A 17,369-nucleotide genomic window follows, 5' to 3' on the forward strand; every position below is an offset into this window, starting at 1 on the left:
TTTGTTGACAATTGTGTCCCTTGGATATGATATTTGAATGTGTGCGTTGACATTGAATTAGATTAGTCACTTCTTCCTGAAATATTTCATTATATGCCTGATGTATGATGACAATATGCAGAGGTTGAATGATTTAGTGAGATGACTACCACAACAGTATTGTATGGCCCTGCTAAAGGTTGCTGAGTGCTGACCTATATCAACAATGGTAGCCTAGTGGTGATTCCACTGTGTACAGTTTCCTTAGATAGGAAGTAGATGTGTGTATCAGTGTGTGTTTTCAGTGTATGTTGTTAACCAATAGTAACAATTGCACAGAAAAGTTATTTTAGGAGAAATGTAATCTTTGCAGGGCTTTCGTTACTGATGTGATTATAGTATTATGAAATTGTCAGTGTTTTTGCCCCAAAGCATTCAATGACACACTCAATTGTGAAAAATCAATTTCACAGTTTCTGTTGTCCTTTTAGCGTTCATACTGTATGAGGTATGGGAAAGCTTTATTGACTGTCTCATACAGCTGTGCACTAGGTTGTTAAATAGTCATGGAAGTCCTGGAGTCCTTGGGGATAGTCCCTGTAATTGTCTGTTTATAAATGCCTAAATGTTATGCTTGGAAGGAGAGCTGTACATGATTATGTGGTTTGCTGTCCCTGGGGGTCACCCTGGGTAACAACGCTATAAATACTGCAAATGGAAGAAGCCAGGGTGACTGTTTTATTTTTGATAATGGTGTCATGATACAAAATTCACTTTTGAGAATACTGTCACAGCAGCTACAGTAGGGGGCATTAGATGTTGCAGAGCCTTTCAGAAGAGAACTGTCAATGAACCCAACCATGCATATTACAGTAGTGTGCAATATTTGATGATTGTCCACACTGTCAAGAATGCATTTGAATTGGGCAGATTTCAAAATGTGTTCTCTATAGTTATCAAAACCACTTCACAGTATTAGTGCCATATCAGTACACAGTCATATTTCCAATGGGCCTATAGCCTTATTAAAAGTTATTGAAGCAATATGTTACCTCTGGCTTTGTAAGTGGCCTTTTGTGTACAATTTATGACATCCTACTGTTTATTACACCACTCCTATTAATGAACCATGTTATGGGCCTCAGGAACCAATTATAAGAGAGGAAAACCCATAACGTATTAGATTTTAAAAGTGGTGCCCTTTAAATGTGTTCTATTGGAGTACTAGCCTATTAACTACACAGATATCTACACTGTAGTAAGACGATGTATGTAAGACCATTTATTATTGTGTATGACACTTATTATTGGGGAATTCTTTCAATTAGCCCTACTTTTTACATACTGTATATGATATTTCAGTTTCTCCTGTGTTAAGTTTGACAACACAATTGTGTCATCCATGTACAGTATAAGTCTGTTCACATAGTTGTTTTGCTTGAGCCCTCTTTGTGCAATATTTTCTTTCTTACTTCAAATGGTGATTTTTGATTTTTGTTTTCAAAATGGTGATGGTGAAAACAGATTTTCTTTCATTTTGATTGATGACCAAGTACAAATACAATCATGCAATCATTTCCCACCTCTAAGTTGATATGCAATGTTTTTCGTGCAAAAAGCTGGCATATCCTCAACCTTTATGTATTTCTACAGTATACAGTAGACTTTACACCATTTATCATCCTTGAGAAGCTCCATTCAAACTGTGTGCAGGCCATGGAGAGAGGCAGTATTATAGATAACAAACTTTTCCCAAACCATAATAATTGAACTACTGTACCCATTAACTCTACATTTTGGCCTTTACACTCAGTATTATTGTTAATGGTCAGCTTAGATTTAACCTATCACTCTAACTAAGTCCACTGTATGTGACTATAGTGGTTCAAATGTTTCCTGGACTGAATTATGGAGCTGACTTGTTTAGAGGTGGCCGCATACTCATAGTTGAACAACCAGTGAAGGTCAGGGGTCGCTCCTGCACTTTGACACCTCACTGCTCCACTATTCTAGATAGCCATTTGCATTGTTGGGTCATGTGACAAGCACCTGTTATTGTATTGTCTGAGGGGACGCTGTAGGCTGATGTCACAGCACTGACCTCATAAGTGGAGAGTTGACCTATAGGGAGGGGTTGTCCACACAAGCATTTTGATATGGCAGCCAATGTTTGTAGGGGAACAGTGGGTTAAGATGTGAATGAGCATAGTGGTGATGTCCTATGTAGACCAACATCTATGTTGTTGTGCTGTCATTTGGAGATGCCATTCAGAGTTCTATTTAGAGCTACAGTACACTTGCATGATCAGACAAGATCAGACAAGTCATCTGAGACCTGAGGACCTGAGGACCTGAGGACCTGAGGACTCTCAGAGCTAATGCCTTGGCTTAACACACCACCAACATTGTCTCAAGTCTGGCCAATGAACTGGGCTCTACATCTAGTTGGTTAAAGGTATATTAGAGTCTTTTCTACTCTGTAACCCAGCTGTTAAATCCTGTAGGTGGAGGAGGGGAGTCGTGCATCCCAGGACGGGGTCTGTGAGGGGGATGAGTTGGTGTCACTAAATGGCGAGCCATGTGCCAACCTTACACTCCCAGAAGCCATTGCCCTCATTGACGCCTCCACTGACTGCCTTCAGCTACTGGTCAAAAGGTAACATCAAACAGTGACCAACAGTAATATAAGTACTGCCAGGACAGTTTAGAATGTGATAGCTGAACCGTCAAAGGCACCAATAGTCAATAATAATAACATGTCAAGTCCATTAATGTACAATATATTGAATCGCATTTATTGTTTAATTTTGCACTTGACTAAAGATTTACGAGAATACTGAAATTAAACATGCATAATCAAGCATGTATAATTAGGTTCATTCATATTAAAATCAATGCTCTAATATGACCCACTGCATTAGCCAGTGTTGTCACATTCAAATCAGCCAGGTATTGCCTGCCTTGTATGTAAACAAGCAGCACCAGGGTTGCAGTACTGCATTTGCATTTAGATAGCATGATGTTGTGTATGACATGCCCTTGTATACAGTTGAGTGGAGCAGAATATGGAGTATGGACAGATAGAATGGCTTCTTTGGCAATGGCGTTGACCTTTGAGTGGTTTGGCAGATATCAAACCAGCTGTTGCAGATTTTAGCAGCCATTACTCAGCTGGCAACGTAGACAGCATCAGTGTCCGCCTGGGGGTTGCACCTCATCAGACGTTGGTGTAGGTGTCCTAAGATGCCCATATTTAAAGATAGGGCACTATGGCAAACTTTTCCTTTGAAGTGGGTCTGATTATTACAGTAAAGTGCCCTTTATCCCTATCCCCTATTGGTTTGCAGTAAGGAAACTGGCAGCAGTTCAAGCCATATTGTTTTAAATATGGACAGTCATATACTGTAGCTTATTCCTCTCCATTTGGAGAAAAAATTGGGTGGTGGCTAAGGTCTAATTGACATTCCAGTAATTGTATTCACACAGAGATTGACATACTGTATTCCTTCATGATGTTGAAAGGGGAAATTAAGTGGGGCCCCATTGAAATGTGATTACTTTCCACTTCAGTGCTTCACTGTAGTCATTTTACATGAGGGACAGAGATTGAATTTGCTTGATTAGGGTGACCACTTGAGGACTGGCTGATGAGATTAGTTTAGTCAACATGCACAGGCAGAGCATTAACTATATTGCATATGAGAAATCCGAAGACAGTCAAATGATCAAAACAAAAACAGTAGGCCTATGCGCTTTTTGTATGGTATCTACTGTATTACATATTACAATAACAGGGGGATAAGGAAACTGAGACAGTGTCAAAACAAATACAATTTGTTGGATGAATTCTGCATATGGAGAGAGGTAAAAGTTATGTTTACACTGTATTTTTCTAATAACATAAGAAATCCCCCCCCCCCCCCCCATACAGATGCTGTTCCCTCGCCCCCCAGGACTTTGAGTCAGACGACACGTTCTTGGACAAGAGAGCGTCCTCTGGCGAGGCTTTGGAAAGCACCACCCTCTGCATCCTGTCTCCTCGCAGTTCCCAACCCCCCAGGGATCTCTACATATCAGAGTCCCAGGATGAGGCCTACTTTGGGGAGGCAGAGAGCGACAAAGACTGTCCTGGGGGAACTTGCATGGTCCACACCCAGCTCTGTGTGCCCGGGTCTGGGGAGCGAAGTGAGCCAGAGCCCCAGTGCCCTGGAGGTCAAGCAGCACCCCAGGGGAGCTTCTCTCTGGGAGCAATGGTGGAGCTCCAATTGTCCCTCTCTGACCGCAGCCTAGAGGATAACGTCTGCAGTTCTCTGGGCAGCGCAGTTGGAATTGAGGGGGCAATCCAGACAAGAGAGGCCACTGAGGTCCTCCACACTACCACCCACTCCCTCTACATCCCACGCCCAGCCAGGGAGCCCCTTGGTCAGCATGGGGTAGTACTGAGCTCCTCCTCTCTGCTGGGCCAGGTAGAGGTCACTCTGCAGCACCCAGTAGCAAGGAGGAGCACCCAGGGGGTGGGCGTTCGTGAGGCAAGTGTTGGATCCCCAGGGGACAGAGAAAGAGGAGGGCACAGCCAGGGAGCTCCCACCTCCTTCAACATCTCCTTTGGAATTCCTTCAGAGGGAGACGCCCCAGCAGAAGAGTGGGACTCTGACTCAGAGAGGGATCTTGGCAAACCCAACAAGCACCGGGCCAAACACGCCAGTAAGTAACCTACCTGATTCTGTACACATATATTGTAGCACTGTTGTATATTGCATTTGTCCACTCTGGACAGCATGTGTGCATTCCTTAGATGGGTGCCCGTAGTGCACTAAAATGCTGCCTCAAAATTGTGGGGGAGGAGGGGCTTCATTTGGATAGAAGCAGATACTGTAGGCCCTGTTCAAGCCTGAATAATGCTATTCAGTTAATAGTATCCAAGTGCAGTGCCGATGGGATTGTGACCATATTGTATAGTGGACATAGTTAGAGAAAGAGAGAGGGAAAAGGGAAGGATAAAACAAATATAATAATAAAAAAATAATAATAATTAGAGAAGTTTAAATTGTCTCCTTCTATCTGTCTGTAGAGGGTTGATGAGAATATGGCTTCAAGGGTGATAGGGGCATTACTTTGAGGCGTGTAGAAGACATAAATAAAACACCAGCACGCTGATGATGCCTGCAGAAGTGGCCCTTTGACAGACACCAGCATGTGCTGCACTGGCCCGTTACCCGATCCTTCAAAATTGCGTGTCTTATCCGTGCTGCACAACGAGCCCCTGCTCACTCCTCCCGTCTCCTCCACCTTGAGGTTAGTCGTACAGGAATAAAACATGTAATGATGGTTCTTTTTATCGTTGCTTTGTGTTGTAGGGTTAAAGAGTGTGTGGTGTGATGTCTGTCATCGGCTTGGGGTTTAGGTGTTGGCAAATGTGACATATCCGAGAGGACAGAAGGGCTTAAAGTGGGGAGCTTGTGAACTTACAGATAAGGACTGGTAAAGGTGCTCTGGGTGCTGGTCTATTTTAAATCTTTTCTTTGCCCTGCTGTTGTCTCCGCTCTTGGGCACTTGGTGAACAGGCTACTAAAGCTGTGTTAATATTGGATATTATCAGCGAACAAACAAGGGAGAATATTATGTATTAGACATGGGGTCCGAGAATTAGGTAATTACTTCATGCGTTGTTGTCATAGGATGTTTAATTTAATGATCAAATCTGTGGTGTCTGTGACAGATCTATATGGTTTGAGGGATGATGGAGTTTGCTTGGCTATTGGTTAGATAGCCAAATATAATGTCTGGACGAGGACAGTATTGAATGAATGCCCAAATGAATTAAGTATTCATTATATGTCTATGAATATTGGGATATATGGGGTATTTTACATGTCATTAGATGGATTGTTTGAAATTTGTTTAATGCTTGTATAAAAAAAAACTATTTTAGATATAAAGGATTACATGACATAGGATACTTTTTTTTTAATGAATTTCTAAATGTGGCATATCTGTCATTTGCATTTGCATACATGTTTTAGCTGTAAAGTGGACATATTAATTTTGGGGCTTTTGTGGATTTTTCTATTATTATATTTGTTAAAAATGCCAATCATGTGAATATCCTAAGCTTTTATAAGTTGTAAGATATGTGAATACATTTTAATAGAGGAACATTATTGTTACGCAGGTATAGGGGCAACTTAATTTAAAGTGTTACCAAAACTATTTCAACAATCTTTGGAAATAGGGGTGGGATTTCAGTTTACTGAGTGAAAGCTGTGTAACCTGGTGCTACAAACAGTATATCAAATGAAGAACCATTAATAAAAGTAATTCAAACTGGAGGTAAAATAGATATGCATAGAGATGCATTTGAGACATCAGAGATGTTTGAGGAATCCATGTTATTTTTCCAATGCATGTTCATCCAAATGGAATGATTTGTGGTGGTCTCAGTTCTACCCGTGCTATTAATACCCATAACTTCATGTGCAGTTTAAAATGAAGTAGGCCATGAGTAACCATTTGAAATATCCCTCCACTCTCTTCCCTACCCCCACTGATCATCTCTCTCTCTCTCTCTCTCTCTCTCTCTCTCTCTCTCTCTCTCTTGCTCACAGGACTCAGGCGAAGTGAAAGTCTCTCCGATAAGCAGGTGAAGGAGGCCAAGTCTAAATGTAAGCGCATTGCTCTCCTTCTGACCGCTGCCACACCCAACCCCAACAACAAGGGGGTGTTGATGTTCAAGAGGCATCGGCAGAGGGCCAAGAAATACACGCTTGTGAGCTACGGCACCGGAGAGAGTGAACCCGAGTTGGAAGACGACGAGGAGGAAGACGAGAACGAAAAAGAGGCTCACACTGTTGAATTCACCCTATTGGCCACCAGTGAGTCAGAGGTCGACGAGGACTTTCTCACTAATGCCCAGGGCAGTGGAAGCGTGCTGACCTTTGACTGGGACACAGGATTGCTTGAAATCGAGCGCAAGCTTAACGACCGAGAAGAGATGGAGCATTTGCCCGACACCAAGGGCAAGGGCGCTATGATGTTTGCCCAGTGTCGCCAGAGGATGGATGAGATCACTGCGGAGCATGAGGAGCTGAGGCGCCAGGGAATCCCCGTAGAGGGGGTGCAGGAGGCTGAGAAGCATGCAGCCTATCAGCAGATGGAGGAGCGTTCATATATGCAGGCCACCACGGACAACCATGCCTACATGGATGTGAATGTGCAGCAGCAACAGTACCAGCAATATCAAGAGCAGCAGTACTATGAGCAACAACAGCAATATCAGCAGCAGCAGCAACAATACCAGCAGCAGTGTCAGCAGCAGCAACAATATCAGCAGCAGCAGCAACAATACCAACAACTACAACAACAACAACAACAACAACTATACGAGCAGCAACAAGAGTACCAACAGCAGCAGCAGCACATCCAGCAGTACTCAGCTAATATGAATGGTGTAGTCCATCACCAAAGTAATGAAATGCAAAGTTCCATTTGCAATCAAACCGTCAAACCCTTCACGGTGCAGAATTCAGTACCCGCCCCTTTCTATCCCACAATGAGTGGGACCAACCAAGAGTCTATGGGCCAGGGGGAGCAGATCGCTTCACGTGACGAGCGCATTTCAGTGCCAGCGATCAAAACAGGAATCTTACAGGACACAAGAAAGAGGAACACTGCCAAGCCCATGTTCTCATTCAAAGAGGCTCCGAAAGTGTCGCCCAACCCAGCACTTCTGAATCTCCTCAACAGGAGTGATAAAAAGTTGGGTTTCGAATCTGGGCCAGAGGAGGACTACCTTAGCTTGGGGGCTGAGGCCTGCAACTTCCTCCAATCACCGAGGGTCAAGCATAAGATGCCTCCACCAGTGGCTCCCAAGCCTGCCATTAATCCCAACTCTCCGCCTTGGTCCCCTCAGCCTGAGGCGGCCAACCAGGAGTTGCCACAAAATGCTGAAAATAGCATCCCTGCACCTGCTGTAGCCCCCACCACAGAGTACGCCCCTGCTCCGGAACTGGAGCCAATCACCACACCTGCCCCCGAGCCCTCCCCCCCTCTTGCCCCTGCTCCCCAGGAAGCTCCTGCCAAACCCCCCTCTCCTGAACAACACAGTGCATGGAGTCCACCAGAGCCTCAACCACAACAACAGCCCCAACCACCGGCAACTTGGGAAGGAAATGGTCCTAGTCATCCACCTCAGCCTCATACACAGCCTGAGCCTCCTCCAGTGAGTTCCTGGGCTCCAGCGCAAACACAACAGCAGCCCCAGGCTCCAGCTCAAAGTCAGTCCCCCCAACAGCTCCCTTGGGTAACCCCTCTGCCCCCAAAGCCACAGCCTCCGCCTCAACCACCCATGAATGCTTGGGCACCACCTCCAGCACAAACACAAGAACAACAGCAGCCCCAGGCTCCAGCTCAAAGTCAGTCCCCCCAACAGCTTCCTTGGGTGACCCCTCTGCCCCCCAAGCCTCAGCCTCCACCTCAACCACCCATGAATGCTTGGGCACCAGCTCCAGCCCAATCACAACTGCAACAACCACCTTGGGCCCAGCCTCAAGAACAAGCCAAGCCACAGCCACCATGGGCTCAACCACAAGAGCAAATACAGTCACAATTCCAGCCACCTTGGGTTCAACAACATCAGACTGATTCCCAGCCTCAACCACCTTGGGTTCAACTATCTCAGCCAGAGACCCAACCACAATCCCCATGGGTTCAACAACCTCAAATTGAGTCCCAACCACAGCCCCCATGGGTTCAACAGCCTCAGCATCAGGCTCCACAACCGGGATGGCACCAGCCCCAGACCCAGGCCCAGCCTCAACCACCTTGGGTATCATCACCTCAGCCTCAGCCTCCAATGAATGCATGGACATCACCTCAGAGCCAGGCCCAAACTCAGCCTCCTTGGGTCCAACCTGCTCAACCACAACCACCAGCTCAGCCCCAACCCCAAATGACTGCATGGGCTCCATCCCCTGCACAGGCCCAGCCTCAGCCTCCTTGGGTCCAGAAACCTCCAGAGCAAGGACAGCCCCCAATGAATGCCTGGACCCCAGATCAGAATCAGGCCCAACCACAGCCATCTTGGGCTCAACCACCTCCACCACAGTCCCCACAACAGCCAAACTGGCAACAGCCAACTCATCAGCAGGCTCCACCACAGCAACCGATGAATGCATGGGCCTTAGCTCAGGCACAGTCTCAAACATCCTGGGCCCTGCAGCCACAGCCAACCCAAGTGAATACCCAGGCCCCCATCGAAAATGACAGAGTGCCTCAACCTTCTCCAAAGCCATGGAATCCGCCACAAAGTGCTCCCCATTCCATTACCCCTCCCCCTCCCCCACAGCGAATGAACTCCTACACCATTAGGGAAAAGTCACCGCCCCTTGTCAACCCAATGGCCAGCATCTTATGTCCAGGAGGCGTGGGCTCATCGTTCGAGATGCCAGCTGTCAGAGGGAAAGGAGCTGAATTGTTCGCAAAGAGGCAGTCTCGTATGGAGAAATTTGTTGTGGACTCTTCCACTGTCGAGACAAACAAGGCAAGACCCACATCACCCGCTCCCTCCTTACCAAATTCATGGAAATATTCCCCTAACTGCCGAGCTCCACCTCCATTGTCATACAATCCTATCCATTCCCCCTCTTATCCACCAGCGGCCATAAAGCAACCCCCTCCATCTAGCCCAGCATCTAAAGGCAAGAACAAGGAGAAAGGGAAAGCTAAACCTGCCCCCAAACCCATGGCTGTTATAGATGTCATGAAACATCAGCCCTATCAGCTCAATGCCTCCCTGTTTACTTATGGCCCTGCAGTGGAGGCCAAACCTCCCGCACCAAAGCCTGCCATTGCTCCTGCACCAGCACCTGCCCCTCCAAACCAAAACCCACCAATCAGATATGAGCAAGGTGCCCCTGTCCAGCCGGCTGGACCAATGAATGCTCCCTACCCCCAGCAGCCTCAACTACCCCAGCAGCCCTACGGGATGCCCCCTCAACCTGCAATGCATGATGGTCCATACCACCAAGCTCCAGTGAATGCATATCCTCCAGTTCATAACAATCCCTATCAGCAAGTTCCTGGTGCACCATATCAGCAAGCATATAACACTCCTTACCAACAAGCCCCACCAGCCCATTACCAACCCCAAGCTCCAAGCACCCCCTACCAACAGGCCCCCCAAACACCATATCAACCAGCCCATAGCCCTCCCTACCAAGTAGCACCCACAGTCCCCTACCAGCCACCTCCTCCCAGCACCTATGTGGTGCCCAGCTTCCCAGTGGCATCAAAGCCTGAGTCCATCTCTGGGGGCAGTGCCACAGCCGCTCCAAAGCCCAGGTTCATGGCCAAAAAGAGTTCAGCACAGGTGTGGAAGCCAACAGCTGTGGAGAAAGAATGATTCTGACAGCATGACTTTGCTTGGTCTTTGCTTGAAACAACATTGGTAGATCTAATAACAATACAAGCATGTGCAATATATTCTTAGTTTATCAAAAGCTTTAAACCATCTATTAAATGTCATAGTTAATATGCAGTATTTTATATGAAATGATGGTACAATCCTTTAAGATCAATGTGGATAGAGTGTTCCACCTGTTATGTGTTGCTATATATGAAACATATCATCTTTGTTTTTCAAGCAAAGCTTTTCAAAGATAGCATTTGAAATACAATTTACATGAACATAAACTCAGTATATTAGTTGCCTGAGCCAAAATAATAAGGTGTTCGTTTTTCAAGAAATGTACAGTATGTGCACTCATATTCATACAACATAATGCACATGGACTTGCGGCGTGAATCAGAGTTGATTCATATGAGCAGTGTTCAAAATTTATGAAAAAGTATTTACAGAATGAGTGTGCAGATAATATGCAAGAACTCAAAGGAACAGGTGAAATGAAGAATCCAAAGGAACAGGTTATCAAGAAAAGAGAAAGGTATTTTTAGAAATGAGAGAAGATGGATGAGTAAGGTAAAAAGATGTCGGAGCTACTGACTATTTAGGAGTTGTGTGAGGGATGGTTACATCTGAGAACATGCATTGCATCAGATCTTCAATATGTATCCCTCAAAACTGGCCTGACAAATGTTTAGACTGAAGAGAAATCATCAGTTGATCGGGTATTGATTAACAGTGTTGGTGAGGTTTTACACATGGAAAGATAACCCCACACACTATGTGTATGATTGTGTCATGACTTTTAAGTGGATATATATTTAGACACAAGAGTACAAGCTGTTGAGAGTACAAGCTGTCTGGCTATGTTTTAAATATCTAGGTATGTTTTGTATGAATAGTGAAATTATTTAGAACTTTATTGATATATTGATATATAGAAAACTTGGCAACTTCAATTTGCCAAACAAATTCTGATATTATATTTCAAAAAGGAAATGTATTGTATTTTATAAATGTAAGTATACATATAAGTATATTTTTATTAGGGCCTTATCTCTTGGAGGTGGAATGTACTCGGACAAATGTACTCCTCTATATCGGATGTAGATCTTGTACAATTTCCTTCAGTGTCTTCCAAAGACCCTACATGAATGGTTGGGTTTTATTTTAAACTTTGACCAGCTGTTGCGTCATGTTACGTGCCTAAATTTAAACAGTCCCACATCACAGATTTTGTGTGTGTGTGAGAGTGAGACCAGAGGTGCCAGGGTTAATAGGCTTGTATTTCATCTACACATATGGCAGTCAACTCACTAGCTATCTGGCCATGGCTCACATATTGTCTATTTTCCCCCAAAAAATTCCTGGTTTCAGCTTTGCATCTTACATTTTTCTATGTCTCTTTGCACCTGCTTTAGCTTTACTGCGAAAATGAAAACATGCAACAACATATAAGAGCACAAAAGAAGAGTTATTCATAGTGAGTTAGAATGAACCCTGTCATGTTAAGGTATAATGTTGTCATAGGGATGCTTTCTTTCTTCATGTTTCTTTTTCATTGTCCTTTGTGTGTTTCTCTTCATTGTGTACTTCCTGTCACTGCAGTGCCATTAAATGTATTTTATTCTTCTGTTTGGGTTTCCTTGGTTGGTCACTTTTGCATGCAATTCGGTGTCTCACTCTGTTCCACTCTACCTTCCTTTCCTCACATCTGACAGCAGTCTGTTATGTCACTTCTCCACCAAGTTGTCTTCTATCTTCTCTATACTGTCACATATTGTTTTGCTACCCTCTTTAGAGATGAACATTTATAGGTTTATATTTCGGAATTGTACAGCACATTTTCAGTAATTGATAAGATTACATGTTCTATTATTACACCCAGTGATATGAAAGTGACTTTGATATGAAAGTGACTACCACAGAGGTGACAGTGTCTGGCATTTACTCCAAGGTCCTTTAAAAAGCTTTTATATTTATTGTCATACCCAACACGCTGTTGTGTGGTCAAAATGGAGGTACCACTGTTCACACTATAGCTGAGTTTTAGTATTGTAAATGTAATGGTCAAGCGCCAACCACTTTCCAATAATAATAATAACAATAATAACCAATAATAGCCCACAACTACAGTAGCTGTCTATGAAAGCCTTGTGAGAGCCAGCTGACTATGCTTAGCAACCCGTAAGGTTCGCCACCCAAACTCTAGAGTTCTCTACAATTTAATTAAGTGCTCAGAAAGCACATTTACACTGTGAAAGCATGCCCACTGATACTCCATGGATATTTGTAGCCTGGCGACCTCATTGAATTTGAGCGACCTCATTAGATACATGTGGAGGATGAGCGAGCGGTGACCCAATTGTCCACCCTGTTGCATCACACAGTTTCAGAGCCATTTTAAAGGGGTTGTAATTTGTTAAGTGGGAGTTTTAATATCAATTGCTGCCCACGGAAGGCCAAAGCTACAGGCTATATCTGGAGGAATTTGATCCCCAGTTGAATGACCTGACTAGAGTAGTGCTGTGCTGTTGGTTACACCTGTTTCTCAATCTCACAGAGATGTATGTATTTTTATAGACACTAAGAGAGATGTATTCAGGTGTTCTTCTACCTTTTACATTATGAGATTACAGTGCAGTTTAGAATTTTGCTTGAATTTTGGGAGGCCCAAAATCATAACCAGAGACTTAGATATGACTGAATACAGCCAATGAATGAGTCTGATTCATTGATGTACAACTTGTTTGGTTTGTTATTGAATTAAATGAGAAAAGACCAAAAATGCATACATCATTTACACATCATCTGTTTGTTACCAACTATCCTCATGTCAGCGGTTTTCAGCAGACGGCCAGCAGATATGATGTACTGCATGTGTTTACAACCAGTGACGTAGGATCAGGTCCAAAACACAAAAAGATCAAATCTGTTTGTGGCATTGCCACACCTATAACCTCCTCCCCAGGCTATTGTGCACAGCCTGCAATAACCAAAACTCTAAACTGGCCTTAGTGGGGCTGAATTTACTAAGTAAAGTATTTGTCATTATTTGATTTCAGCGGATGACACGACTGCGAGGCCTGGCTCTGAATCAGTAACGTGTTGCGCAAGCACTGAGGGGAGGTGTTGTGGGAGATGATTGGTTGGTAGATTAAGACAATTAAACGAATGGCTATGCGACCGGCAGATTCTCCTGGTCCTTGTATTGTAAACTAAGGCCAAGGTTGGTTGCCGTTGGTCCACCAGACCTTCTGAGCATTTGAGCAGAAGTGTCTGGGAATGAGATTATCATGCCAGAATCTCTTACACCTGCCATAACATAATCAACAGGCTAGGTAACTGACTGTGATGTGCATTGTAGACTCCCCCATGGCATAGTAGAGCCAGACTCCACGGTGCCCATCTAAGTTTGACTGTATACCCCCTGCCCCCACATCCCTGGCAGATACCCAAGAGTGCCCTGCTAGGGATCAGAATCAGTGATGGGGTCAAGCCCCACCCTTTTCCTCCCTCTCTTCCTATTCCGGTCAGTCAGGTCTATTTTAAGCGGCCGCAGGGATTGAAATGCATAAATCTCGATAATCTGACCCGTAACACTGATGCACCGTATGCAGAGCGAGTCAAACATCTGTCTCAGACAAAAACCTCTAAAAAAAAAAATGCCATCTGGGACGCCCACTCTAAAGACCTACATGCCCAGCCTTTCCTGGGATACTACAGTGTTCTGAGCTTAGGCCCCTTTCAGTGTGTTACCATGTCCTTACCTCACCTGTCACTGAGACTTGTAGTAACATGCAGGTTTAGATGACTCACATTAGGTAACAAGCATACTATTCGATCAAACTCTCTGGTATTGAAATAATGATGCTTACTTTTAATATTTTATTTACCTTTTCAATGTAATAATTGTGAGATAATATTGAGAACAAATAAATAAATAAATTACTTCTAAAAATTCAATATTAGATTACACAGTCAGACAATCATTTTTAACATCTCTTAATCTTATACATTTCATACATAAATGATGTAAGGGCAATATGGATTAATGTAGACAAATCCTCTTTTACATCGCTCCTGAATGAAAATATGACCCTAAATTGTCTACTAATCTACTTATGCCTAGTCGTATGTGTCCCTGTCTGGATACAATGGCAGCTGGACCACAATGCTTTGTAGACAGCTCCTAGACTCACAGCTTACCAGACACTTGACTCACTATTCTACTTATTCCGCAAACACTGACTCCTACAATAATTTTCTTTGGCTGCCATTGACTACACTCTTTTGCATGCTGTCTTATGATTCACACTTGTTTTGATACAATTAGCAGTTGTTAATTATTACACCTATTCACCAGATGGTGGCAGCACACTCCTTCCCATATGGCTGAAGTTATAGCAAGAATATAGGAACATTCAGGAGACACTGCCAACATTGCCTACTCAACACACATCTCCTATGCATGTGCAGGCATCCTGATTGGGGACTTAAAAGGCCCTTGTCTTTGATATAATAAGAGAGACCAGATAACGACCCTCTGAGATTTCCCGACTCATTGAGATACCTTGAAAGTGTTGACGCTAATCCACACAGCTAGGCAGATCCAATTTAAACAAGCTAAATGTAGCTGACTTTGGAAACCCACTCTCATGAGCCAATTGTTCTGAGAAATCAGAGGACATGCAGAGTGTTGGAGCTCTCTGTCTGTACATATGGTGAAGTAGCTGCTTGGGTAGGCATCTTCTATCATGTTTTGGCCTTTGATTGCAGTAAAATGTCTTAATCAAGGGAGGACTTTTATCTTGTGTACACTCTCATCTGGCCTTACTTCTTGCAACTTCTGGTCATGCTATGACTCTTGGAGTCCTCTGTAATGAGTCAATGTAGTGTTTCTTGGTACTCACTCAACAACATACGAAAAGGGAATTTGCAGGGTTTGTGTGGACCATTTTGAATCACTGCACAAGCTATAAATGCTTTATTCATGTAAAAATACTATGTTTGATACTATTATTATAATTATTATTATTATTTATTATTATTATCATATTAGAAATAATATTATTTACTTTTTCTTTTTTTAAATGTAACATGAAAACATGTTGACACCAGGAAGACTTGTGGTCCCCTGGATGGCAGCTAATGGGAATTAATGAGGAAGTAAATAAATAAATCTTAGTTGTAGTGTCAAATTTTACAGTTCAACACATTACTGTCACTGAGAGAGAAGGAAGAACATACCTAATCATATATAGGTCCTCAATGAGTAACTTTCCCAAAGCCATTTTACAAGTTGAACTCTTTTTGCTGGAAGGATAGTCACACAAATAAAAAACAGCCTCTTGCAAAAGTAAACATGTCTGAATCTTTCTTTTCAGGGGCTTGGCAGGAGCTACTCACTGTCCCCACCCGCTAGAGTACCATCGCGAGCGTCTGCCTCCTCCCCCAAACCCCCATCCTGGGCCTCCACTGCTCCCCTGGAGAGGCAGATGTCCTGGCTGGAAATGGGCCACAAGCCCACCACCCCCTGGGAGGCTGCGTCCCGCCACCCCCTTGGCCTGGTTGACGAGGCCTTCGCCATCCAGAACCTCCAGCAGTCCATCGCCTCCAATGTTCGTTTGGCCGCCCAGCGCAAACTACTCCCCGAGCCCCCAGCTGAGTGGAAGGCCAGGGTGTCCTACGAGCCTCTGCAGAAGACTAAGGGATGGAGAGAGAGCCAAGGCCAAAGCCGGGCCCCTATGCCACAATTTCTTTCCCCAACCAAAAGCACAGCCTCTGCCCCTGCCAGTCCTGCTGGGTACAGGTCCCTGCCGAGACAGTGGCAGCCTCAGAGGTCCATGACAGAGGTAAACATCGGGCTCTTTGGGGCCAGTTCTGAGTACAGTAGGCCCCTGGAGCAGCCGCACTACAGAGCTGTGCATAACACCACCTGGAGACAGTAGGTAGAGGCAGTCAGAAGTGTTCTTCTCCAATACTGCAAATAAGAACAGAATGTCCAGGTGAGAAAGCAGAGAAATATTTTTTTTTTATCGAGCATACCAACTATACAACAAGATCAAGACAACAAAGACTACCAACTGTGGGCTAACACACTGACTGTCTGAGGAAGGTCAGGGGTTATTTGCCATGTTTATAGTTTGTTTAAGAGAGATCTCAAGAAAGGCTCCATTTTAGAACTTCAATTCAGTTTCATTTAAGAGATATGGCCACTTGAAGGAAATGTGTTTAAGCCCACAGGTTAAATTCGCTCACTGAGTAAAGAGACCAGACTGTTCCAATGATATTTTGAATAGTTAGAAATGTGGTACACATGAAGCCTGTAAACGTTTTCATATTGAGGACTGTCTATTATGGCCCTCTTCTAGTAAATGGTCACATTTTAGTTTTCACTTCATCAAGCATTACTGGACAGAATCAATTAATGATTGACAGTGCAATTTCACCCTTCGTTTTGGTTCCGAGGTCTTATTTTATCCATCAGTGAGATGATTATAGCATTTAGAGTCAATGAAATGGAGAGTATTTCTAAGCAATGGGCATAGACTGTTGTTATGGGCAGAATGTATGGAAATAAATGTAGATTGCTTTGTAGAAATGAAAGCAGATGGCTATGAATGTACGTTTAAGGTTAGGTTTCCGTGTCAGATCTACAGTATGTTGTATGAATTGCGAGTTGTAACTGCTATGTTTGCATCATACAGTTCACCCAATCTCGCCAATGAACGCATAGTCATTATGAAATTGTTTAACAGTAGTAGGATATTGTGTTGGTAAGCTAGATCTCAGCCTTACATGATGGCATTAGTTTGTGGGGCACCAAGAGGAACCAACAACACGTGGTCAAGGTGGTAAGATCACAGCTATGAAAGATTAAGATTAGTTTGAAAAGTAAGGTTCACATTTGATGGTTGTATGGTTTAATGTTCATCCAGATCACTTAGACTAAATTCCACTCTGAATGAATTAACCTTAGCATGCAGAT

General features: G+C 43.9%; 1 protein-coding gene across 1 annotated transcript; it reads left to right on the forward strand.

Moving 5' to 3' along the window:
• The first annotated feature begins 5,243 nt into the window (after nucleotides 1–5,243).
• On the forward strand, nucleotides 5,244–16,824 carry synpo2a (synaptopodin 2a). The gene is made up of 3 exons (XM_083681323.1): nucleotides 5,244–5,274; nucleotides 6,585–10,345; nucleotides 15,766–16,824. The coding sequence occupies exons 2-3, from the start codon at nucleotides 6,704–6,706 to the stop codon at nucleotides 16,327–16,329; spliced, it is 4,206 nt and encodes a 1,401-aa protein (XP_083537449.1). The 5' UTR covers nucleotides 5,244–5,274; nucleotides 6,585–6,703; the 3' UTR covers nucleotides 16,330–16,824.
• The last annotated feature ends 545 nt before the right edge of the window (nucleotides 16,825–17,369 follow it).

This window comes from Argentina silus (genome assembly GCF_951799395.1).
Source record: "Argentina silus genome assembly, chromosome: 1".
Taxonomy (NCBI): domain Eukaryota; kingdom Metazoa; phylum Chordata; class Actinopteri; order Argentiniformes; family Argentinidae; genus Argentina; species Argentina silus.